At 45.2% G+C, this 26,317-nt stretch overlaps 1 protein-coding gene across 1 annotated transcript in view; it reads left to right on the plus strand.

The window, feature by feature from the left end:
• Positions 1–25,985, plus strand: part of TCERG1L (transcription elongation regulator 1 like) — a 1,143,777-nt gene extending 1,117,792 nt beyond the window's left edge. Inside the window, exon 13 of the mRNA XM_085606206.1 lies at positions 25,099–25,985. Within this exon, the coding sequence (XP_085462332.1) occupies positions 25,099–25,255 (157 nt within the window). The 3' untranslated portion in view covers positions 25,256–25,985. The remainder of the gene's footprint in view (positions 1–25,098) is intronic.
• The last annotated feature ends 332 nt before the right edge of the window (positions 25,986–26,317 follow it).

A 26,317-nucleotide genomic window follows, 5' to 3' on the forward strand; every position in this document is an offset into this window, starting at 1 on the left:
CCCTCCCCTGCTGCATTCAAATATAACGCTGCATTCTCTTCAACTGACATTGTTGAAAGAGTTTCAAGGGAAGTGAGATAAGGTTTGATGCACAATAGCAAACTTATAACCCTTACAAGCTTGAGTAAACCTACAGCCAATACATAGGATATGCCTACTTAGCAGTGGCGGATTTTCTCTTCCTACTCCAGACATCTCTGGGTATATGTGAGTAGGGGTCTCTGAGAAAGCACATCTGAACTACTCATATTTGACCGTTTAATAGGAACCAAACCAACGTTGGCAGCGCCATGTCGTGCAGTTCCTACAAATTATTATAGGATCTGCTCGTTTAAACAACATAAACTGAGGGATTGGTGTCCAGACTGATTCCTGACACCCCCAAAGGATATGTCAGTCTGTAGACCAGCTAGCTCACAGTGCCACTATGAGCCCCTCTTACGAAGGAGAAAATAGTTTCTGGCAACTGTCAAACATGGCAACGCTGACCCCTCAGGGATTGTGTAAACAGTATGGTACTTTTTGCTCATTCACTCGTGCTTACTTTGTTTCAGAGAAATACACAGAATAACCTGTGGGGACATTTCAATAAGTATTTATTGAACCAGCGTCATTCTAGTGTAAAATACGTGTGCTGCAACAACCATTATACACAAACAGATATATAAGGTTATGAGCACCAATAGAGTAAAGAAAAGCCAGAATTTTACAATAGTGCGAAAACAATGAATATATGTAGGCATATATATATATTAAAGTAATAGTGCATACTCCTACGATGCAAACCCTAACTAGATGTACCTAAGTGTCCCTCGCATGTCTGTAGGTGTATAGCCAAGAATCCTCTTAGGATAGAGCCAACCTCATTAACTGATGAGAGAGAGCGAAGGACCCCGTCTTGGTCTCGAGATGGACACCCTGCAAGGGATGTCTGACCACTGCGTGCTAGAGTGTCTGCATGCAGGAACCTCAGCATCTCGTGACAGCATGTCAGCATGGAAGTCTTTCTCCTCTGGTTTGCCCAGGGAAGATGTATTACTTATATACCCAATAGGTACCCTCAGGGGTTCTACCTAAGTGTGCACTGTGGGCATGTCAGGCAAGGATGACGACAGAGGTGACCCTTATACAGAGTTATAATACAGAAGATGGAAATCCTGCTGTGATACTGAGAATCCTTATGCATAATATATGAGACTAGTTTTTGGAGAAATCCACAGAGAAATCATGTAGCACCTAACTAGGTAAAGGTTCAGTGCCAAAACCTGTTATGTAGAACAATGGTAGGACAGATGTAAGTAAAAGGTTTTGTAACTACCCAGGCCTATATTGGGGTGCATTGGGGTTCATAACAGGTTCACTCCAGCAAAGGTCAGCCCGAGGATCCAGTTCAGGTCCAGTGGACCTCTGGTGGCTGGGTGTATCCCTGAAGCTTGAATAGGGGGTCAGCCTTATGAACCTTAGAGTCTAATTCTTTGACCTGGGTACAAAACAGATATTAGGTCCAATCTTCTAGGTTCTTCTCAGGTCACAGACAACAGGTCCAGTCCTCTTTTGTTCTTCTACAGGTCCAGAATGTGACCTGAGGAGGGAACTGGGGATGTCACATTTATGAACGGTACCAGCCTGTGGTTGAGAGAACTTCTGGCTAATCCATAACACATGGTATAAAAGTTCAAAGGGCAATCCTACTCATGTTAGCAGAATTTTTTATGTGCCCTTCTGCAAACAATCACAGAGTACCCCTGTCTACTATCTAAATCCAAGATGGCAGAACCTTTCTTATCCTGTGCAAAGCTCATGTCCCCTGCCCTGAGGTGTGGTCAGTGCAATGAGCAACCCTTCCTCTGAGGTTAATCTAAACCAGCTATATGGCAGCTCTTCTCCCACTGGCGTTGGTGTCCATCTGACTGGAGAGACACGTAAGTGTCCTGGCCGGTTCCTGATATAATTTGCCTGACAGGATAGACCTCCTGGAAGTTAATCACGTTCCTGGGCACAGTCTAGATGGTCATCCTGTCAGAAGAATAGAACACCTCTGAACACTCAAGGCCTTTGTCCAAAGTCTTGGAGTAAGTTCTAACCTCATCAGGGGTCTATTCAGACCCTGGGTTACAGGCAAGGAAAAGGTAACTTTCTAAAAGTACCTTTTAAAAAATATTTATTACAAATCTGACTTCACCAGTGGATTGAGCTTGTAATAAATATTTCAGAAAGAGCAAAAATGTAATTTGTAGCTGTTTCCAAGCCTCAGATAACGTTATCAAATGTATTACTGTATCCCAGTTCTTTCCTATTGAAGAACCAACACTGCTACAGGAAAAATACTTTTTGGGGCCTTTTCACTGTAAGTACATGTCCAACATTAAACCATGACATGCCCTACTTTTTAATACCATGCATCCTGTCTTATTGGTAGTAAGGCCTACGTATGTGTAACCTAATAATATTTCAAGGGAAGGTTTAGGCCTACGAATAGGGGTTATTCTGACATGTCAAGTTTGCAGTTTTAAAACTGCAAAGCCAGCCTACACATGGTAGGTCTACAATCACATTCACATTGTTACTCTGGTGAATGCACAATGGGTGCTGTAGACCACTTCTGCAATTTACTTTACAGGCCCTGAGTGAACATTGTACCATAAACCAGGAATTTATAGGTAAGTTAATTATGTCAATCAGGGGTTTGCTAATTTGGTCATGCTGAAGGAGGGAGCACAGAAAATGTACCTCTGGTTAACAGGTTCTAAGCCAGCAAAACCAATTTAGGCAAACTCTGGGGGTAAACCATGCAAAAAGATGGTCATTTCCAACACGCTCCTAGATAACTTTTGTTAGACCCGGGATCCCTGGTTGGCTGAGGTGGGTACCTGAGGCCAAATAGGAACCCGCGGTTCCACGCCAGGGAAAGGAAGGTCACCCTCTGAGATGTCCCCCGTTCACTCCCTTGGTAGCTTGGCACGAGCAGCCAGGCTTATCTTCAAGGCAAGTTTGTAAATTATTTGCAACCACGCTCACTGCAACCCAATGATGACACCACAAATAGATTCCACACGAGTTTTATAAAAACGGTTATACATTTTATGTAAAAAGATATACGATAAGACCACACAATATGAATCTAACACATGAGTATGTGTACAATTTCTCCTGGCTGGTTGTTAGGCCAGCCAGCCCTTGTAAGTTCTGGCGCTATTAATGAGCACTTCTAAACATTCCACTGTAATCCTAATACCATGCTATGCAGTCCATAATGCTAGAATCAGGCACTTTTGCAAGGTAAAAATAATGCAATGCGTAACACAACAATCAGGTACTTTGTACTGTAAAAATAATAGAATGTGTAACGTAACAATCAGGCACTTTTCCAATGTAAAAATAATGCAATGCATAATACAACCACCAGGTACGTCGTTCTGCAGAAATAAGGCAACATGTAATGCACTAATCAGGTAGTTCGTTATGCAGGAATAATACAATGCATAATACGCTAATCAGGTAGTTCGTTATGCAGAAACAATGCAATGCGTCATACGACAATCAGGTAGTTCGTTATACACTATGCAAAATGAACTGTTGATGGACAGAATGCAGAACAATGTCATACATTCACCCCAGTACAGAGATCTGGGCCTTAATCCATTGTTTTTTTGCTCACCATGCCATTCCAGTTTGGACCCAGCCATATCCAAATCTGTCTTGACCCTGTGCCCTATGGGAACAGTCCAGCCCGAACTGCCAGGCCAGGTCCTCCCTGGACTGGAAACAAGCATCCTAGGACCGGTTTCGGGGTTTCAGGTACACTAATCAGGTAGTTCGTTATGCAGAAATTATGCAACGCGTAATACACCAATCAGGTACTCCGTTATGCAGAAATTATGCAATGTGTAATACGACAATCAGGTACTCCTTTCTGCAGAAATAAGATAATGCATAATACACTCCGGCACGATCACGGTGCCTTAGGCGGTCTCTCCGCCACTCCTTCTGACTCGCAGTCAGCGTCTGTCAACAGTTGCCCCCAACATGGGTGTGGTGTAACAAAAAGTGCAGCTTCACACACCGGCCCCGGTACTGCTACTCCCTTGGCAATACGGGCCACGATATGGGCCGAAGCAGAGGCTCGAGCTGCCGGAATGACAGAGAGGCCGAGAGCGTCTCCCTCCGAGCCTGCACCCCACCCCAGGAGTCGACACACATTACCTGTGGGGCGCGAACTCACTTTCATCTCCTCATCCAGCGGCTTGGGCCTCCGATGCAATCTTAGTGAATTGGCAATGGCGGGCTCTGGCCGGCGGCTCAGCTCCTCCAGGGCTGCCAGTCCGGGCCACTACTGCTATGAAGATCTCAGCCTGCCACAGGGCACACACGCACAGCATCGCTGAGACTCCCTTGAACTTCGGGTGCACGATCACTGGGCACTCCACACGAAGGTCTCAGGCTGCACGAAGAACACGTGCACAGCATCACTGAGACTCACTTTAACTCCGGGTGTGCGTTAACAAGGCAATCCTCACAAAGGTCACACGCTGTACAAAGCTCACACACACAGCGCCGCTGAGACTCACTTGTTCTCCGGGTAACCGATAGCAAGGCAATCCTCACGAAGGTCTCACACTGCACAAAGCACACGCACACAGCGTCAATGAGATTCACTTGGATTTTGGTGCACACGATAACTGGACAATCCTCACAAAGGGTTCAGGCTGCAAAAAGCACATGCACACAGTGTCGCTGATCCTTACTTGGACTCCAGGTGCCCACTATCACAGGGCACGGCTTACGAGGGTCTCAATGCTGCAACAAGCACATTCACACAGCGTTGCTGAGTTCTCCTGGAAACTTTTGCGTTCCTGAGTTTCCGCAACAGGGAGCCAGCTCACCTCGGGCCCTTGGGGATAAGTTACTTCAGGATACAGCACAGCAAAGTCCTTTCAAGCAGGGGGACACAGCACACAGCAAAGTCCCTTTAGCCTTTCCTTGGTTAAAACAGCAAACTGCAGGCCAGCCCCAGAACACATAGCAAGGGTCAGTCCTTTCCTTCAGTCTCTTCAGTTGTTTCTTCCTTGGCAAAGGTTTCTCTTGACCATGAAGTAGCTCCAGTCTTGTTCAATATTGATCAAGTCCTTCTCCAAAGTTCAGGGGCTTCAGGTCTCATAGTTATACCCCTCAATGGCTTTGAAGTCTTTGTGTTCAGGGGGGCACTGAGCCCTGTTCAAACCAGTTCTGGGTGCCTCCCTGCCAGTGACACGGTCTTCCTTTGATTAGTGGGGGTCTGGATTCTCAATCACTCAGCAGGAGATGGGACAATTGTTTTATAGCCGCAGCCCAGCCCTCTTCACCTCTAGGGGCTACTTTTCCCCCTACACTCCAGATGCTGGTCAGCCTGTTGCTGTCTCACCTCCTGCCCTGGGTCAAGACATTCCCCAGATCCTATCGCTTTCAAATCCAGACAGTCAATCCACAACCAGGCAGAGACACACAGAAATGCTAGAGCACAAAAACCCAGCCACTTTTAAAAGAGTTGCTTTTAAACACACAATGCAAAAAACACCTTCATAAAAAGATGTGTTATTACATTGTGAGTTCAAGCATACTAAACTTCACCTCTCCATCTTAAACCTTTGGGAAGATAGGCTGGAAAACAAATTACACAGCCTCCCCATTCTGTCCTACGGGAAGGTGGCCTATCAACAGTGAAAAACGAAATGGAGATTATTTCACTGTCAGGATATGGTATACACCTTTGTGTCCTACCTTTCACATACACTGCACCCTGCCCAGGGGGTACCTTGGGCCTCCCATAGGGGTGTCTGATTTGCATAGAAAAGGAAGGGTGAGGTCTGGAAAGTGGGTGCACTTGTCAGAACAACATGGCAGTTTGATAACCTAAACTGTGCACAGGCACTGCAATGACAGGCCTGAGTTCCCTCTTTAAGGCTACTTGTGTGGGTGGCACAATTAGTGCTGCAGGCCCACTAGTAGCATTTGCATTACCAGCCCTGGCACACATAGTGCACTTTACAAGGGACTTTACTAGTAAGGAAAACATACCAATCATGGACAACCAATGACCATTACACTTCATACAGGGAGCACTTGCACTTTGACACTGTTTAGCAGTGGTAGAGTGTCCAAAGCACCTAAGATGGCAACACCATGTCAGAAAAATGATCTAGGGGGAAAGCAAAAAGTTTAGGGAACTTTAGCCAAAAAGAGCCAAGTCCTACATACCCCCCTCCCAGCCAAAAGCCAGGGTAGACCAATCAACTACCTTGATGGACTTCCCTGCTTGGGGCGATAGAACACGGACGCAGGCCCGCTGCCACAGGGACACCCTCCAGTTCTATGCCTTCCTGACCCCGGGGGATGCACTTGGTCACTACTCCCTGGGACAACTATGCCACTCCATGGGTATTTCCAGACAGTTGGGGCCTCTCTAAGGGTGCTGGTCCCTTGCCAACCCCCACCTAGAGGAGTATCCCTGGAAGACCCATCAGTCAGGACACTGCTCCCAGTTATACTGTCCTCCAGGTTAGATGTGGGTGAACCCTGATCACTCCTAGGGGACCCAGTCCTACTGGCTGGACACAGTTCCACGGGTTTTCCCATGGGGGACACCTTCCTCCCTTAACCTTCCATTTAGATTTATGTGCCTGCAATTTAGGAATGGCACCCACAAATTTCAAGACCGCGGGAACTCTGGTGACAGATGCCCCACGCCCTCCTGACGCTAGGTGTTCTTCCTCGCACAGCTGGCAAGTAGGTGCTAGGCCTCCCACCTGGTGCTCCTGTAAGGAACCCTCCAGTCTCTGGGGTAGGGTGGTGAACCCCTGGGAACGCTGCTCACACTCCCTCCCTCTCCTTTGAGACAGGGCACTAGCCCGCATGTCCCCACACTACTCTGGGACCTAACGGTTCTACTTCGCCTCTCTTCCCTCTCCAGGGTCTTTTTGGGCCCTTGGACCCATGACTATGGGTCAGACTCTTGTGCCAGCTCCCGGGAATCAAAGAGCTTGCACCCTAACAAGGGTTGGCGCAATCCTGGAAAATAGATATTGAGCCTAGGCTCCCTATAGGTAAAGTTGAGCAACCCCTTCAAATCATTTGCCATGCTCACCAACACCCAGTCATCCAGTGCACGCTTGTACTCATCCACACTTGGCACTGGCTGTATGCTGCCACCATTCAAACTGGACTCAGCCTGTTTAGCCTTCATCTCCAGTTCCCTCATGCTTAACTCATGAGCTACGAGAATCTTTTTCTCTTCCAAGGCGAGAGCGTACCTGCTCCCCTCTGCTCGCTTTTCACTTTCAATGAGCAGCTTCTTCTCCTCTGCTTGAGTTTTAAGTTTTAAAACCTTCAACTCATGCTCTCTGACCCTTTGGTTTTCCTCCAACTCCTCTGGTGAAAAACTCCTCCCTGAATGGCTACTACCAGCCCCTAAGGCTGGTCCCTCCATTGGCAAATCCTGTGGACCAAATGCATTCCCTGGGTCATCCCCGTCCACCTCAACATCACCCACCTTCTGAGCCCCTTTGGCTTCCCACCAGGCCCTCAAGGCCATTTGCAGCTCCTCCTTCTTGGCACTGCTTTTCATGGGACATCCCAATGCTCTGCAGAATTGGCTCAATTGATCAACTTTGTAGGTATGCAATGCCTCAATGTCGAACTCTAATCCTGCAGACTCACTGGCTCCTTGACTGCTCTGAGACATGATGTGTGGCTTAAAGGTTGCTCAAAAATAAAACCAACAAATCAGGAACACAATATGTGGTTGCATCGTGGTCTGTGCTAAACTTATGATGCACACCAATCACTGTGAGTGAATTTGCAAATACACATTAAAATCCCACCGCTGCCACCAAATGTTAGACCCGGGATACCTGGTTGGCCGAGGTAGGTACCTTAGGCCAAATAAGGACCCACGGTTCCATGTCAGGGAAAGGAAGATCACCTTCTGAGATAGCCCCGCTCACCCCCTTGGTAGCTTGGCATGAGCAGCCAGGCTTATCTTCAAGGCAAATGTGTAATCTATTTGCAACCACGCTCACAGCAATGATGACACCACAAATAGACTCCACACGAGTTTTAGAAAATTGAGTATACATTTTATGTAAAAATATATACGATAAGACCACACAATATAAATCCAACATATGAGTATGTATACTATTTCTCCTGGCCGGTTGTTAGGCCAGCCAGCCCTTGTAAGTTCTGGCGATATTAATGAGCACTTCTAAATATTCCACTGTAATCCTAATACCATGCTATGCAGTTCGTAATGCTAGAATCAGGCACTTTTGCAATGTAAAAAGAATGCAATGCATAACACCACAATCAGGTACTTTGCAATGTAAAAATAATGCAATGTGTAACGCAACAATCAGGCACTTTTGCAATGTAAAAATAATGTAATGCATAATACAACCACCAGGTACATCATTCTGCAGAAATAAGGCAATGCATAATACACTAATCAGGTATTTTGTTATGCAGGAATAATGCAATGCGTAATACGCTAATCAGGTAGTTCGTTATGCAGAAACAATGCAATGCATCGTACGACAATCAGGTAGTTTGTTATGCAGAAATAATGCCATGCGTCATACACTAATCAGGTAGTTTGTTATGCAGGAATAATGCAATGCGTAATACAGTAATCAGGTACTCCATTATGCAGAAATGATGCAATGTGTAATACGACAATTAGGTACTCCGTTCTGTAGAAATAAGATAATGCTTAATACACTCCGGCACCAATCACGGTGCCTTAGGCGGTCTCTCTGCCACTCCTTCTGACTCACAGTCAGCCTCTGTCAACAGTTGCCCCCAACACAGGTATGGTGTAACAAAAAGTGCAGCTCCGCACTCGGGCCCCGGTACTGCCACTCCCTTGGCAATACGGGCAGAGATACGAGCCGAAGCAGAGGCTCGCGCTGCCGGAATGAGAGAGAGGCCGAGAGCATCTCCCTCCGAGCCTGAACCCCACCCCAGGAGTCGACACACGTTACCTGGGGTGTGTGTGCTTTTTGCAGCCTGAACCCTTTGTGAGGTTTGTCCAGTTATCTTGTGCACCGGAATCCAAGTGAGTCTCATCAACGCTGTGTGCGTGTGCTTTGTGCAGCGTGAGACCTTTGTGAGGATTGCCTTGTTATCGTGCACACCCGGAATCCAAGTCAGTCTCATCGACGCTGTGTGCGTGTGCTTTGTGCAGCGTGAGACCTTTTGTGAGGATTGCCTTGTTATCGTGCACCTGAAGTCCAAGTGAGTCTCAGCAGCGCTGTGTGCGTGTGCTTTGTGCAGCGTGAGACCTTCGTGAGGATTGCCTTGTTATTGTGCACACCCGGAATCCAGGTGAGTTTCATCGATGCTGTGTGTGTGTGCTTTTTGCAGCCTGAGACCCTCGTAAGCTGTGCTCTGTGATCGTGGGGACCTGGAGTCCAAGCAGGGATCAGCGACGCTGTGTGCACACTGGGTATTACAGGTGGTTTGTGAAGGGGTATGGCACCATTGTTGCCCCCTTGACAGAACTGACGTCAAAGAAACAGCCCAAGAGGGTTATCTGGACTGATGCCTGTCCGACCGCTTTTGATGCCCTAAAGACTGCCATGTGCACGGCGCCCGTGATCAAGTCGCCCGACTTCTCCAAAGAGTTAGTGGTGCAGACAGAAGCTTCAGAGCATGGTGTGGGAGCCGTGCTCTCACAATTGAATGATGAGGGCTTGGACCAACCCAGAGCTTTCATTAGCAGGAGGCTACTTCCCAGGGAACAAAGGTGGAGTGCAATTGAGAGGGAAGCTTTTGCTGTGGTCTGGGCACTGAAGAAGTTGAGACCTTACTTATTTTTTACTCACTTCCTGGTTCAGACAGACCACAGGCCCCTCAGATTGTTGATGCAGATGAGGGGTGAGAACCCAAAACTGTTGAGGTTGTCTATCTCCCTACAGGGAATGGATTTCACGGTGGAACACCGGCCTGGAACAGAACAGGTCAATGCTGATGGTCTGTCCAGATTTTTCCGCCTTAGTGACAAGAACTCCCATGAGGGTGGGTAGTTCCCCCCACTTTTTGGCTGGAGAGGACACGTGTTAGACCTGGCATATCTTGGTGTGATTACCCCTGACCTTTTTCACCTACGTCCTCTATTTTTGGTGCTGTGATAGATTTTGTTTTGCCGACTTAGATGCTTTAGACACTTTGCCACTGCTAAAGAGTTTCAAAGTGAAAGTGCTCCCTGTATTAAGTGTTATGGTTATTGGTTGTCCATGATTGGTATGTTTGGCTTACTAGTAAAGTCCCTAGTAAAGTGCACTATGTGTGCCAGGGCTGGTAATGCAAATGTTACTAGTGGGCCTACAGCACTAATTGTGCCACCCACACAAGTAGCCTTAAAGAATGAACTCAGGCCTGCCATTGCAGTGCCTGCATGCAGTCTGTTAAACTGCCATGTTGTTCTGACAAGTCCACCCACTTGCCACACCTTATTCTTCCCTTTCTATGCACATCAGACACACCTATGGTAGGCCCAAGGTACCTGGGCAGGGTGCAGTGCGTGTGTAAGGTAGGACACATACTAAGGCGTGTACCATGTCCTGACAGTAAAATAATCTCCATTTCGTTTTTCACTGTTAAAAGGCCATCTTGCCCATAGGTCAGCATGGGGAGGCTGTGTAATATGTTTTCCAGCCTATCTTCCCAAAGGCTTAAGATGGAGAGGCGAGTTTAGTATGCCTGAACTCACAATGTAATAACACATCTTTTTATGAAGGTGGTTTTTACATTGTGTGTTTAAAAGCCACTCTTTTAGAAGTGGCTGGGTTTTGTGCTCTAACATTTCTGTGTGTCTCTGCCTGGTTGTGGATTGACTGTCTGGATTTGAAAGCGATAAGATCTGGGGAATGTCTTGACCCAGGGGCGGAGGTGAGACAGCAACAGGTTGACCTGCATCTGGAGTGTAGGGGGGGAGTAGCCCCTAGAGGCGAAGAGGCCTGTGCTGCGGCTATAAAATAATTGTCCCATCTCCTGCTGAGTGATTGAGAATCCAGACCCCCACTAATCAAAGGAAGAAGGTGTCACAAGCAGGGAGGCACCCAGAACTGGTTTGAACAGGGGTCAGTGCCCCCCTGAACACAAAGACGTCAAAGCCATTGAGGGGTATAACTATGAGAGCTGAAGCCCCTGAACTTTGGCGAATGGCTTGATCAAGACTGAACAAGACTGGAGCTACTTCGTAGTCAAGAGTAACCTTTGCCAAGGAAGAAACAACTGAAGAGACTGAAGGAAAGGACTGACCCTTGATGTGTGTTCTGGGGCTGGCCTGCAGTTTGCTGTTAACTGTCATCCTGAATATTGTAGATCTGTTTATACATATAATAAAGTGGCAAACTGACTCTATCTGTTTGACTCAACATGTTATCTATAAACATTACGCTTTAGCTGAGATTGAAGTAACATTAATAATTCATTAGATATAAACGACAATCCCCTTTGAGAAAAAGCCCACACCAATTATCAACTGCATTAAGCTGCAACCCACAATGCTTAACTAGCGTTTCTCCCGTAATTATTCAAAATGCCTCTTGGAGCCCTAAAAAAACTCAGTCTTAGGTCAACTCACCGTGATTTGAATTTCATTGCATAGATTGTTGCACAATCCCAACTTCATACCGGCTTTTTCTCAAAGGGGATTGTCGTTTATATCTTACGAATTATTAATGTCACTTCAAACTCAGATAAAACTAAATGCTTATAGACAACATGTGGAGTCAAACAGATAGAGTCAGTTTGCCACTTTATTATATGTGTAAACAGATGTACAATATTCACGATGACAGTCATGTGTGTGATTTTCTTTTACTTCTTGTATTGTAGTTGCCCCTGATGAAGGGAACATCCCAAAATGCATTGGGCAGTTTTTAATAAAGACGTGACTTGTGGAAACTATCACTTCTCCAGTGTTTATATAAACACATCCGTTGTGTATTTGAATGGATAAAATGAATTGAAAAAATTGAGTAAAAGAAACCGAATTTCTTTTTAACAAGTAGAAGACTAAGCAATAAGAATTTGATTGATTGGATTCATTCAGTTACTTGGCAGTGCAGTTTGAATTGTGGTTCATTCGGGAAAAAGTTAATAGTGAACCATTACATGTCAAAATGAAAACTATTGAAATGTTTTGAAATGCTTTATTCACAATCATAAAGTTAACAGTAAGTCATTACAGTTACAGTCCCTAATGAGGTGTCATTTTAAAATTGTATCATTTTAAGTAGTTTTTAATGTGTTGTGTTTATTTATCTTGACATATTTCTGCTTTCAGCAATATGGTGACACTGTGTAGGCCTGCCTTATGATAACTACAGCCGAATATATTGTGTACTTGGTTAGGGGTGTGAACTGTTATTAGGGTATCACCATAAATATTTGCAACCGCCATCATGTATATATATATGTAAATGAATGCATTGCATTGAGTAGCATGTGGGTAATAAAGTAGCTTTTCTTTTGAAAGTAAATCACTAACTGTAGAATACTGAATAATATTTCCGGTGGTTTGCTGTGTGCCTGTGGACTGGGTACTAGCCCATACCACTACCCCTTAGTAGCCCTTGGACTAGCGTGCCTCTGTCCCTTGAGTGTGTCAAGGACTACAACGAGGGTCTTGGTTCCCATTAGATGCAAGGTTGTGGACATATTACATTGGAAGGACCCATATCCTTCCCAACTAACAACCAAATGTCTTACAATATCATATCTAAAAACTAGTTCCTCCTGTCAGTTGTGACTCTTGCAACATCCTATGTAATACAAATAAAATATCCTAACAAGAAGAGGTGTTTATTTAACAGTCTTAACATTTTTAGAAGACCTGTATGGTCTAGAAACTGTTTTATCATTCCGCTAGTCTTACCATATTTTGCCAGTAAACTCATTCACTAACTCTAGAATATGAGATCTTTTTTCTGTTCCATACATAATATGTAACTGGAATGATGCTGAATATGAACATATAGCTGTAGATTAATCCTACTTTCTAAAGCAGCCAGGGTTAATTTGCCTATATAGGGGCCTGGAACGTATTTTGGACTGCCACTGATAAATCAACAAAAGGGAGTTGATGTACTGTTAAAACATAGAGACCAAGTGCAGAATATTTTTCTTCATGCTTTCTGGACAAAAAAGCCCATGACTCACCACAAAAACTAAATATTCTTTTATAGCATTGCAAAACGTGGAGTCAATAAACAGAGGCACCTGTGCATTTATCTTTTCGTCATTGAAAGTAGTTGCAACCATCTAAACTCTGTCACAACATCTATAAATAGAAACTTGTAGTCTTGAATCATCCTGGTGAATCACTTCTAAATGGCATCCAGTATGTAGTTACAATGACTGGCCTTTATTTAACAGTGCAAAATCTTGATCACTTTTTATAACTGGTGTGGCAGGGAGAAGAAAATGGATACCATGTACAAATACATCCTGAGTTGAGAAAAACAGGCACTGCACTTTAGAAAAGAACAATGACCCCAAAATGCAGCTCATGTTTTAAAACTTCCTCATCCCTAGACAAATTAAGGCTACAATTTCTCTGAGATCCAATGGGGATCTTATCAGTAGAGCCATTTTCAATCTACAGCAGTGACAAAGCCATGCCTCTTCCACACTCACATGATTTGAGTGGAAAAAATTCCAAAACCTAGTTTATGAACTTATTGTTTTGTCTGGTCTTCCAGAGGTGCTTCTCTCAGTTTTAAGAAAAAGTCATATCTTCATTTCTGAAGTGATAACATACTTGCACTTTTAGGAAAAGTTTCTTTGAAACCTGTCAATAGATTTATATTGTATAAAGGCTTCCCATCACCCCAGTTCAAGTCCACTGGTAAACATCCATTTACAATTGCTACCTGGAATTATCTACAGCAGCACCATATCCATTTCTGTATGAGTACCTATCCTTTCCCAGATACAGCAGATGGATTTTACATATACAGGCAGGGAAAATTGCAGTTGGATACTGGCAGTCCTCGGGTGGATTCCACAGGGCAATAAGGCTCCATTGATAGGATATCAACACCCAAGTATTCTGGGATCAGGTTTGATTCTCCAGTAGACTTATTAGCATTAGGTTGCCAGCAACTGGGTCCTGGTAGTGCCTCCTCATTATGAGGTGTGAAAGCCTCTCCCACAGCAGAAACAATGGCTTAGGTCTTTGGCAGGAAGTCATGGGTGTGAGGTATGTAACACAGCGCAGTTCAGGTAGGATACCCAATTAGGTTTCAGGAACATCATTAACTTCAATAGGAGCAGGTTAGGGTCCGCCCATCCCTGCTCATTCATAGTTAAGCAAAAAGGGAGACCTCAGGAAGAGGTTTCCTGGGCCATGTGTAGGCAGCTTCGAACCAGCCCATTGGGAGAGAGAGATGGTCCCAGAACCAGTTTGATGTAGTTCAAGATAAGGGGTACTGCTCATTTGCATAGGGACACCCGTAGCTGGCACATAAACAGCTTCCAAGGGCAGAAGGGTGCTGACATGTTGGATTTTACTCTGAAAAGTGGACTATGGGATAGTTTGTGCTATAGTAAACATAGTGTGCTGGAAAAGCAGGAAGGTTTGCCTCTGGGAATTTTTGTCTCATTGGTTAAGGAGTGCCCAGGTGCTTCTTCCACCCTTGGGTTAGTAAATACTACAAACATGGTAACTTATTTACAAATCATAAAAAACAAAGATGAACCTAAGGAAGAATAGATGAGGACTGTGCCTGCTGTCTGCGATTTCTGTGGATGTATGATGTGCTGAACCTGCTCCCATAAAGCAGACAAAGCAGAAGGTAGAAGTTGTGATCAGGGACAGGGAGTGAAAATTATCCAAGTGACTAGAGGACTTCAGCAATATTAGAATTTTGCTTGTCAGATTTGTATTGTGTTGTGTTGCAATTTTTTTAATATTGGTGGTACTGTTAAATACTTTTCAGAATTTTACCTAAATAAAACAAGCCTGCTCTGGGCCATAGCTACCTGGGGTTGAGCCCAGGTTTATTTATTGAACTTGTGTGTTGGACCTTACAGGATTTTTTTACCTATTACTTGGGAAGGACTCGCATTTTCCTCAATTAATAATTCTTTTTTTTACCTCTAAAAATTATTGCAAGGCAGAACTGGAGAAACACATTTGTTTACCAGCCTCTGTCAAGCAGATCATAAAACAGGTCTTTCTACGGGGAGTTGGCAAATCTCAGTAACTTATGTGGTAACTCCAGTCCTTCATTTGGCAAAGACCCCTGAAAAAAGTAAGCTAAAAGACCTACCTTTTCTCTATTCCAATTTCTACTCTCTTTCAGCATATTCCCACGCTAGTTATATTCTGGTAAACTTTATTGCATACTTTTTCCAGAAAAAACATGGAAGCAGACTATTTTCCTTCTGCTGTTCTCATTCTCTTCCTAAACCCCTCTCAGACTGTCCCAGTTATTCCAAGGATCAAAGTCAATCTCAGCAACCCATGTTCCTTCCATACTCCCTCTCGATCATTTGGTCTGAGGAAAGACACTCTTTTCAAAAGATAGAAGTGTTGCATGTTCAAGTCACAAGGATGTGTGGTAATAGGAGTATATTGAAGCTATATTCTGTCCTTTTCCTGAATCTTTTCCGTTGGGTTGTCAGTGAAGCTAGGAGCTTGCAATTTCATAACCAGAGAGACTGCACTTGAAACACAAAGATAGGGTATGAGCAATTGGGTAATCTGAAATGTGAATTGCCTCCTTGCCTAGTTTGAGGTAGGGTATATTAAATAATTGAATATCTAAATATGAAGCATGGGTAAAATAAACCTAGTAGGTGTCTTAAGTATTCCCTACTGGATTGCCCACAAGCAAGAACATTTATTTTTTATTGTCTAACTAAAATGTCAAGTAACCTCTTTGAACCACGTAGCACATCTCAAAGCTGTTTTTTGTAGCCTGAAACATACAAAATGCAATATCTAGCACATGGTTTTTTTATACAGTTGGGAAAATATTCTCATCACTCTTGTATCCATTATCTGAACTTTGTGCAACTGTGCACAACTCTTGCGCTCAATGAGAGATTACATTCCAAAACTGTGACATATGGCAATTTTTAAGTCAAGTATAAATTTTCAGAGTAGGGCACATGGATCTAAGGCCAGGCAGGACTTACTTACTGAAGCAGTCAGGCACTAGCCCTGAAGCCCTGCAGTCCTTGAGTGAAGGTACAGAAACAGCGAGCACACATCACGCGCCCAAGCGCACACGCCCCGCCGGCAGCGCCACCTCTCTGCCACTGCCAACTGTGCCCCAAGCTGACGTCCAGTGCACAGAGCGCAGGCAGAGTTCTACAACCACCCCTCGTTTAAGCAGTGCTCCAAGTCCAGGCCACTCCTTCCCTTCCGCAAGACGACATCTCTGCTGCCACCCAGTGCCCTCCTCACGCTGCGTGTCCTGCTCCCAGCTCCATCAGGTCACGCATGCTTGCAGTCGTCCAGGCTGTGGTCGACTGCACTTCATTCGGACAGACCAGGGCAAAAGTCAGGGTGTCCCCAGATTTTCACCGCAACCAGATTCACAGGCTACAATCCATGAATACCTGAGTGGAAGGCCCGCAAGTGTATCTCTAAGTGCCTCTGTTACAGCCTCCTGCTACAGGTCGTGTACCTCATTGATCATTTTCTCCAGCGGCCGCTTTCCAGTCCAGCACAATGTGTGCCCAGACCTTCTCATTAACCAACCCAGTACCATTCCTCCCCAAGCCAGGCAAACCGGCTATGAAATGGGCAGATTGAAAGGGGTACTTCCTCAAATATCAATCCGCATTAGAAGATGAAGGGGAAGAAGAGTTCTCCAGCAAACACAGGAAGAAGATACTACTACATATTCTTGGGCCAGAGGGGTTACGAGTGTATGAGAATATGGTCAAGAAACCAAGAGCGGCAACAGATGAAGACGTACTCCAACATGCACTAGACGACCTGGACAGTCACTTCCAGCCGGTCATTTGCACGGACATAGATAGATACAACTTCTTCCAACGGAAGCAATACGACACCGAGACGGTGGAGGACTATGTCTCAGCACTTAAAAAACTGGCTGTGAATTGCAAGTTCGGTCCTCTGCATGATGACTTAGTGCGAGATCAGATAATAATGCACACGGTCATCATCAGTGTGCAGGAAAAGTTGTGGGTGAGCGGGGAACGCCCCTTCATGAGATCATAGTGATTGTCAAAAAAGCAGAACTGTCCAAAAGATGCTCTGCAGCTACCAAGAAAGACAGCAATGACAAACCGACAGTGTGCAAAGTTAGCGACAAGAACACTCCCAGGGACAAACCAGGCCCCGTCGCTGGGCGCAAGTACGGCCGATAGCTCACCAAGAACTCAGCAGGGCCCCACCGGCCTCCCCCTGACACGAGAGGCTCCTGTTACAGATGCGGCAGCCAGTCGCACATGGCCAACGACAAACGCTGCCCTACCTTCCACGTAAAGTGCTCCTTTTGTGGGGTGACAGGACATTTTGGCAAGGTCTGCAGGCGGAGACCCAGCAGCAGCTCTGTCAAATGTGTTATGTATGATTCGGAGCCCGAAGTGAGGGAGGGGGATGGTGATGATGATTGCATCTTATGCATAGACAAACAAGTGTTAGGCATAGATTGCAATTCCAGGAGGAAACCATCCTGTCTCTTGACCATAGGGGGAGTCCAGATATCCATGATAGCAGACTCTGGGTCCCCATTCATGATCATACAGAGGGACAAATGGGACAGGGATTTTGCCAGCACCATAGGGCTGTCACTTTCACAGGTGAAAAGATCCCCATGGTAGGATTCAGACAGCTATGCTTCGAGTTCAGGGGGCGAGAAACCACAGGAAAACTATACGTTGCTGAAATGGATCCCCCGGTCCTCGGATGGGTCGACCAAGGAGCGCTGGGCATCCAATTAAACCCCGGCGGAGAAAATCAAGAACTAATAACGGACGACCACCCCAGACCTGCGTAGCCAAACTGCACAAAGAATTCCCCAACGTCTTTGGCGGGACCATTGGGCAACTGTCGAAGTTCACACACATAATCCAGCTGAAAGATGGAGCAGTACCGGTCAGTCACAAAGTGTGGAATATACTCTTCAACTGCAGGGAAGCCGTGCAACTGGAATTGCAGCGCCTGGCGGACAAAGGCGTCATAGAACCCATCGAAAGCGCCGAGTGGTTGGTGCCCTTGGTAATTGCACGCAAACCAAATGGAAAAGTGTGCCTTTGCATTGACCTTCGTGAACTCAACAAATACATACTAGTTGACAAGTTCCCCCTGCCAAGGATCAATGACATGCTAACCCAAACCAACGGCATCAAATGGTTTTCGACCATAGATCTCACAGCCGCTACCACCAAATCTTTCTTCACCCCTCATCAAGGAAGTTGACCTCCTTCATTACCCCATTTGGCTGCTACTGCTTCCTACAACTGCCCTTCGGACCTGCGTCCACAGCATCAGTATTCCAGAAACGTATGCATAAGCAGTTCAAAGACTGCGGCAATGTCCTATACTTCCAGGGCGACATACTCCATCAGATCGGCACCCAGACCTCGAACGAAAGATGAAGTGCGCTCTTTCCTTGGCTTGGCAGAATTCTATAGCACATTCATCAGGAACTTCCCAACCAAGACTCACAACTTGCACCAGCTGCGGAAGGACAAGAACACGTCCAACTGGTCGACAGAAGCGGATGTGGAATTCAAAACCATCAAGAACGACATCTGTGAGGCCATCCAACTGCAAGGGTTCGACAGATCAGCCCCCAGCATTTTGACGACTGATGCCAGCGAGAAGGGTTTAGGGGCAATCCTGTCCCAACGCTCCACAGACGGCACAGAGGTCACCATTGGCTTTGCGTCCCACTCACTCGCTCCCAACGAGGACAAATTCAGAGTCATAGAAAAATAAATGCTGGCTTCCATATGGGCCATGGAGAAATTCTGGCAATACCTCTGGACCTCCAAATTCACACTCCGCACGCACCACAAACCACTGATCAAAGTCCTCACGTCCAGCGGGCGGATGTATGACGTTACAACGCACACTTTTACAACGCATGCACTTACAACGCATTTTTTACAACGCATAATCCATTACAACGCATGACATTACAACGCATGACACTACAACGCATTTTTAAAAAATACCTTTACAACGCATTGCCATTACAACGCATACTACCTTTACAACGCATACCATTACAACGCATTATATTAAATTACATTTAAGGTAAGTATTAGATAGTATAGGGGTAAAAATTACTATTCTAACTCCAGGGGGTGCAACAGTAGGGTAAGTGTTGGATAGTATAGGGGTAAAAATTACTATTCTAACTCCAGGGGGTGCATCAGTAGGGTAAGTGTTGGATAGTATAGGGGTAAAAATTACTATTCTAACTCCAGGGGGTGCAACAGTAGGGTAAGTGTTGGATAGTGTAGGGGTAAAAATTACTATTCTAACTCCAGGGGGTGCAACAGTAGGGTAAGTGTTGGATAGTATAGGGGTAAAAATTACTATTCTAACTCCAGGGGGTGCATCAGTAGGGTAAGTGTTGGATAGTATAGGGGTAAAAATTACTATTCTAACTCCAGGGGGTGCATCAGTAGGGTAAGTGTTGGATAGTATAGGGGTAAAAATTACTATTCTAACTCCAGGGGGTGCATCAGTAGGGTAAGTGTTGGATAGTATAGGGGTAAACATTACTATTCTAACTCCAGGGGGTGCATCAGTAGGGTAAGTGTTGGATAGTATAGGGGTAAAAATTACTATTCTAACTCCAGGGGGTGCATCAGTAGGGTAAGTGTTGGATAGTATAGGGGTAAAAATTACTATTCTAACTCCAGGGGGTGCATCAGTAGGGTAAGTGTTGGATAGTATAGGGGTAAAAATTACTATTCTAACTCCAGGGGGTGCAACAGTAGGGTAAGTGTTGGATAGTATAGGGGTAAAAATTACTATTCTAACTCCAGGGTGTGCAACAGTAGGGTAAGTGTTGGATAGTGTAGTGTAATATTATGCGTTGTAATGGTATGCGTTGTAATGGTAGTATGCGTTGTAATGGAATGCGTTGTAAAGGTAGTTTTTAAAAATGCGTTGTAATGGTATGCGTTGTAATGTCATGCGTTGTAATGGATTATGCGTTGTAAAAAATGCGTTGTAAAGGTAGTGCGTTGTAAAAGTTGCGTTGTAAAGGTTGTTCCCCCCAGCGGGCACACCAAAGCCACCCTGCACATCGCCAAAATGACACTCTGGCTCCTGGATTTCGTCTATGATGTAGAATACCTGCCAGGCCACAAAAACAAAGTGGCTGACTTCCTCAGCCGGTCTCTTGCAATGGATATCCCCCCACACTCCACTGAATGGGAAGAGTACCAAGTAGCACTCACAGCAGACCACGAAACCGTCATCAGTGGGCAGGATTGGAAAATAGCATACGAACATGACCAGGATCTCTCAAAAGTGAAGACCTTCATCACTCAAGGCTGGCCCGAGAAGAAGCGCTTGAAGGATGATCTCCAGAAGTATTGGGAAGTGCGCGATGAATTATCCCTCAGCGACGATGCCACGTTCCTACTCAGAGGTGACAAGGTTGTTCCTCCGAAGAACTTGCTGGACCGCCTCCTCAGCATAATGCACGAAGGCCATCTGGGCATCGTCAAATCCAAACTAAGGGTGAAACAATCGTACTGGTGGCCAGCGGTGGACAACTAGGTGGAAAGATTTGTGCGAGCATGCCAGCATTGCTCCAACGCAGACAAGGCGCAAACACTGCTGAGACCTGCTATGGGTGAATTTACCACGCCCGCAAACCCATGGGAAGAGTTGTCAGTGGACATTTTGGGCCCCATCCTGGACTCATGGGGAGTACCCAAGTATGTGATAGTCCTCATCAAGAGATAGTCAAAAAGGCCGCAGGTGGACATCTGCGACAAAGTGGATACCGATGCCGTCATCACATTTCTGACAAACGCATTCTTGAGGGAAGGAATTCCGAGATCCTCACAAGCGACAACGGACCCCAGTTCACCTCGGAAAAGTGGTACGCCTTCCTCCAGAGAAACGGCATCCGGAACAAACACACACACAGATCATTTAGTGTTGTAGCCTCCCGACTGTGGAACACTCTGCCAAGAGAACTTAGAGAAATGGACTCACTGTCCCGCTTTAGGAAGGAATTGAAAACAAAACTTTTTCCCAGAGATTAATTCCAGTCCTATGCTCTAGCTCACTTACATACAGTGTTTTTGGTAATCTCAGTGCCAGGTTACCCGTTGGGTGATAGCCGCGCTATAGAAGTATTCCCTTACATTACATTACATTACGCCAGTGTATCACCCCGCAGGGAACAGCCAAGCGGAACGGTTCAACCGAGTAATCATGGGCTCAGTCCAAGCAGCCATCAACGCAGGCAAGAACTGGGAGACAGAAATCAGAAACACCGTGTGGGCCTATCGCATCACGCCCACCCTCACAGGATGCAGCCCGTTCCGGATATTGCGAGGCAGGGAACCATTCACGAGTGACAACTTGATGTGGATGGACTTGAAACTTAAAAGCAGATGGTCGCCCACAGTGGTCAGGAGCAACATACAGAAAGCTCAAAAGATCTACAAGGACAACTATGACAAGACGCATGGAGTGCGTGAGGTCTCCCTAGCCTCGGGAGACTGGGTAAGAGTAAAATTGGGCCACTTCGGAAAGAAAGGCGACAGCAAATTTAGCCAGCCCCTGCAAATCAGAGAACTGTATTCACGTTCAGCACTCCTGAGCGACGTCAAAATATGGTCTCAATGCAGAATGACGAAGTGCAACAAGGTCCTACAGTGGCAGGCCAGTGGTTCCCCCTCCACGTCAAGGTCTCAAGGAGTGAACGTGGATCTGGACGACAACATCCCTACCAACGGTCCCAAGACTGGCGGCTCAAAAGGGAGTACAGGGGGCAATACTGAGTCCACAGCTCTCTCTTGATGCCGAAAAGGCATTTGACACTTTCCCTTGGCCCTTTCTCATGTCTGCTCTGGAAGAGTTTGGGTTCGGGCCTGTCTTCAGGCGCTGGATTGCTGTACTCTATGATAGACCCGTAGCCAGAGTTAGAGTCAACGGGGTAGTGTCACAGGAATTCTCAATAGGTAGGGTCACCCGACAGGTTTGCCCATTATCCCCCCTGCTCTTTGCTCTGGTGCTGGAACTACTTGCTTGTATGATCCGAATGCACCCGGACATCACTGGATTCCGGAGCGAAGTAAGTGAGGAGACTGACGAACGCATATCTCTATATGCTGACGACATATTAATGTATGTCACAAACCCGGAAACGACACTCCCTAAAATTATGGACAGTTGTGAAAGATATGGGGCACATGCAGGGTACAAAATCAACTGAGGGAAATCGTACATATACCCAGCAGACAAGAGCGGTGACTTTACGGTTTGCCCGAGCCAACTCCAGTTGGCAAGAGAGGGCATAAAATATCTAGGGATTTACACCACAACGAATGCGAAAATGGCATTGGATCACAATCTTTATAGGGGGCTCAGGGAATTTCGTGTGGATGTGGAAAGATAGAAGACTCTACCACTGACGCTGCTAGGCAGGGCAGCACTGTATAAAATGATAGTGCTCCCAAAATGTCTTTATGTGCTGCAAAACACCTATCAGCTAATACCAGTTGAGATTTTCAACAAAATAGATGATATGTTATGGACATTTCTTTGGGACGGAAGACCGCCGAGGATTGCACTGGCGACGTTACAATGCAACCAATATAATGGCGGTATCTCCCTGACGGATCTTCGGGCATATTATTGGGCATCCCACCTAGTCGTTGTGAATGAATGGCAGCACGTAGAGAGGGATCACCCCACATACGCACCTGAACGCATGCAGTTTACCAAGCGCCCACACACATATTATCTATATGGGTGAGGGGCACTGCACAGCTCCTGACAGCGACACAAATTGTTATAACAGCGCGGAAACAGGCTGAACGACAAATGAAATGGGATGGCTGAGTAACCCGGGAAACTCCACTTTGGGTGGGGAACCGGCTTCGGGAAATCACGAAATTGCGGGGTTTCAGGAAGGGGGACCTGTTAGGCATTTCACAACTCAAAGACATCTTACACCGAAAGGAGCTGGTCCCTTTCTTACACCTACAGGCTACATATGACATGAACATGACTCAACATTACAAATACTTGCAGCTGGCTCATGCATGGCGGGTGCAATGCATAGACACCACAGACAATCCCGAATACGCACCCTTAGAGTGACGACTGCTGATGGGGGAATTAGAGGAGAAGGCGGTCTCATGGACCTATAGAACGATACTTAACAATAAGCCAGACACCTTGCGGAAGTTGCGGGCGAAATGGGAGTCAGAGCTGGGAGAGATGGAGGACTTAGATTGGGTACTGGCATTGATGCATCCTCGAGAGGTGGCCATTAAGTCTCGGCTTAGATTGATTCAATTCAAATATTTGCACAGGGCATACTATGACTGAGCACGACTGCACCACATAGGGAGGGCAGACTCACCTGAATGTTTGCGCTGTAGGGTGTCTGGGGGTACATTCTTTCACACTGTGTGGGACTGTTCCAAGATTCAAATGTATTGGGCCGCTCTCTTGGATGAACTCAGAGCTATTTTAGGAGAGACGATTCCGCCTAGTCACCAGTTTGATCTGTTGGGAGTATCTACCAAAATTGACCTCCCCAAACTAAATTTAATCCTCCTTCAACTGGGATTAGTGGTGGCGAAACGCGATCTGGCTAGGGCATGGGGGGCGGAGATGTGCCCATCTCTGGTTGAATGGAAGAAGGGTATGGGTGTGTGCATGTTGGGGGAAAAGACAACATATAAAGCACAGGGTTGCCCCCAAAAAGGTTTGGAAAATATGGAAACCATGGCTTACGCACTATGGACTCTCGCTCTCTGATTCACAATAATCTCCTATGGGGGGTGTACGGGGGGAAGAGAAAGAGCCCACAATGCTGTACAGGAGTATGCTGCAGTTATTTACTTTATTTACCGTTATTCGTATAAGATGCCGACGTCACGTTGAATGAGCTATTACGTTTTGCTGTTAAACAATGGCTTTGTAATATAATTAGGAAAATGTTAATAAACATATTTGGAGAAAAAAAATACTGAGTCCACAGGAGAAAGGAACAATGACATCTCCGCACTACACCCACCACTCCAGGTGCCCGATCACACAGACACCCCAGAGATCAGGCAAAGGGCATCCACTTCACACAACAACGGCCAGGAGAGAGAAACACTCGAGGAGCAGACCTCTTGCACACGAACCCGCACAGGCAGGATAGTGGTGCATCCAAGACGATACAACAAATTCACCACATAGACACCCTTACTGCCTCGACTCCCTCTACCAATCTGCAGCCCCTGGCAAGGGCACATTCATATCTCTCTTTCCCTCTCTCTCTCTCTCCCCCTCTCTCTCTCTCTCTCTCTCTCTCCCACTCTCCCTCTTCCTCCAGTTTCACCGATGCAGCAGCAATGTGTTCTCACTTAACTCATTGTTCATGTAGCTCAGATGTTTGGTTTGGATATCTATTTGTATTGTTGTTAAAGGGGAAATATGTGTGGTGTCGCAGTCTAGTGCTCAGCACCCACGTGACCAGCGGGGTGCCTTCTGGGAACATCCCAGGAGGCGGGCACGATTCATGGGGACACTGCAGAGAGTACGCGCACGTCTCTATCCTATGTTACAATACAGGTGCCTACAATTACCAGTGGCTCCTGTTGTCTCTTACGGGGGCTCTATACTTCACCACACCTACCCTTATAATGAAGTTTAGTGTTTTTCATCATTTTTGTTGCTGGGTTTCAAACTCAGTTATGAATGTGTGTGAAATGCCATGCTTGGTGAAGCAATTGCTGTCCAGGAGAGTCGTGCTTTGGTGTTTATTGAAAGTAACCTTTGAATCATGTGTATGAACATTTCTTTTAAAATACTGATGTTTAGAATTTGCAATGCTTACATGTTTCTAACTTCCACTTGCTTGTGCATTTTAGGACCACATTCAAAGAGTTTTCAGAGAAATACGGAAGAGATCCTCGATTTCGACTTGTCCAGAAGAAAAAAGATCAAGAACTGTTCTTTAACCAATTCATACATCTTCTTAAGAAAAGAGACAAAGAAAACAGGTTGAGACTAAGGAAGATGAGATGAAACCTCCTGAATTGTGCAATAACAATAACTAAAGGAATACTGTGACTGCCATTATAAAGAAAATAGAAAATATTTATGTTTTTGGGTTATTTTATTTACCTACCATAAGAGGAACGGGCCTAGTCGAACTCAGCCTGTTCATCCCGTGGTTTTATGGGGCTTCCCTGCAGATGTTTGTAGGGTGCCATTTCTCAGAGGATTAAACTGTTTCATATTGAAGCTCTTTTGTACAACATTCCGAATTTGTTGCATTTTTAATTGCCATGTTATGACAACCCTTAATTGCTTTAATTATGCAAATGATTTTTAAATGACACAAATTATGAATCTAATACAGAATTGTTCTAGAGGAGACGCTGATACCAGTAATTGCCATCTAACTATATTTATGTGATTTGGAGACATTATTTGAACATTGTTGAAACTTTACACATTAACAAACTCTGCTGAAAAGAATCCTTGTTGGGAAGTCTATAACTTAGTCAAGGCTCACCTGTCTCTGTTTCGTAATCTGAGTAGAAAATCAATATAGTACGAAATTAATTGTGAAACTCATAGTGAAATGTTTTTATATCTTGGCACACGTTACATAAAAAAACACCTGTATATGGCTTTCTAATTGTCCTGATTGGTGAATCCTGAAACACACGATGAGAGGAAAATCTGCCCATAACTGTTTCTGTACAATTAGTTTAAAGCGTTTAAAGCATTAAATTCATATTTTTGCCATTTGATTGTACGCGAGAGTTTGCATGAGATTTTTCTCATCACGTTTGTAAAAAATATTTTCAATTTTTTTAATAATAAATATTTTAAGCCAAGATTACACGCTTCAGTTTTGTGTTTTTCGGCTTCCAAGTTTTTATTTATATAGGATGTCATTTATATTATAGTCCTGAAGAATGTGATTACATTGAGCAAGGCGACCGTAATTTAATGACTGACAATTTAAAAAAAAAAATATCAAATGAATAGACCACATTCGTCTGAAATTTCAAGAGAGAACTGCCAATATCAAAATAGAAAAAACTTGTTTTTTTAATGGTTCAATAAGATGCAACC

This window comes from Triturus cristatus, chromosome 1_2 (genome assembly GCF_964204655.1).
Source record: "Triturus cristatus chromosome 1_2, aTriCri1.1, whole genome shotgun sequence".
Lineage (NCBI taxonomy): Eukaryota > Metazoa > Chordata > Amphibia > Caudata > Salamandridae > Triturus > Triturus cristatus.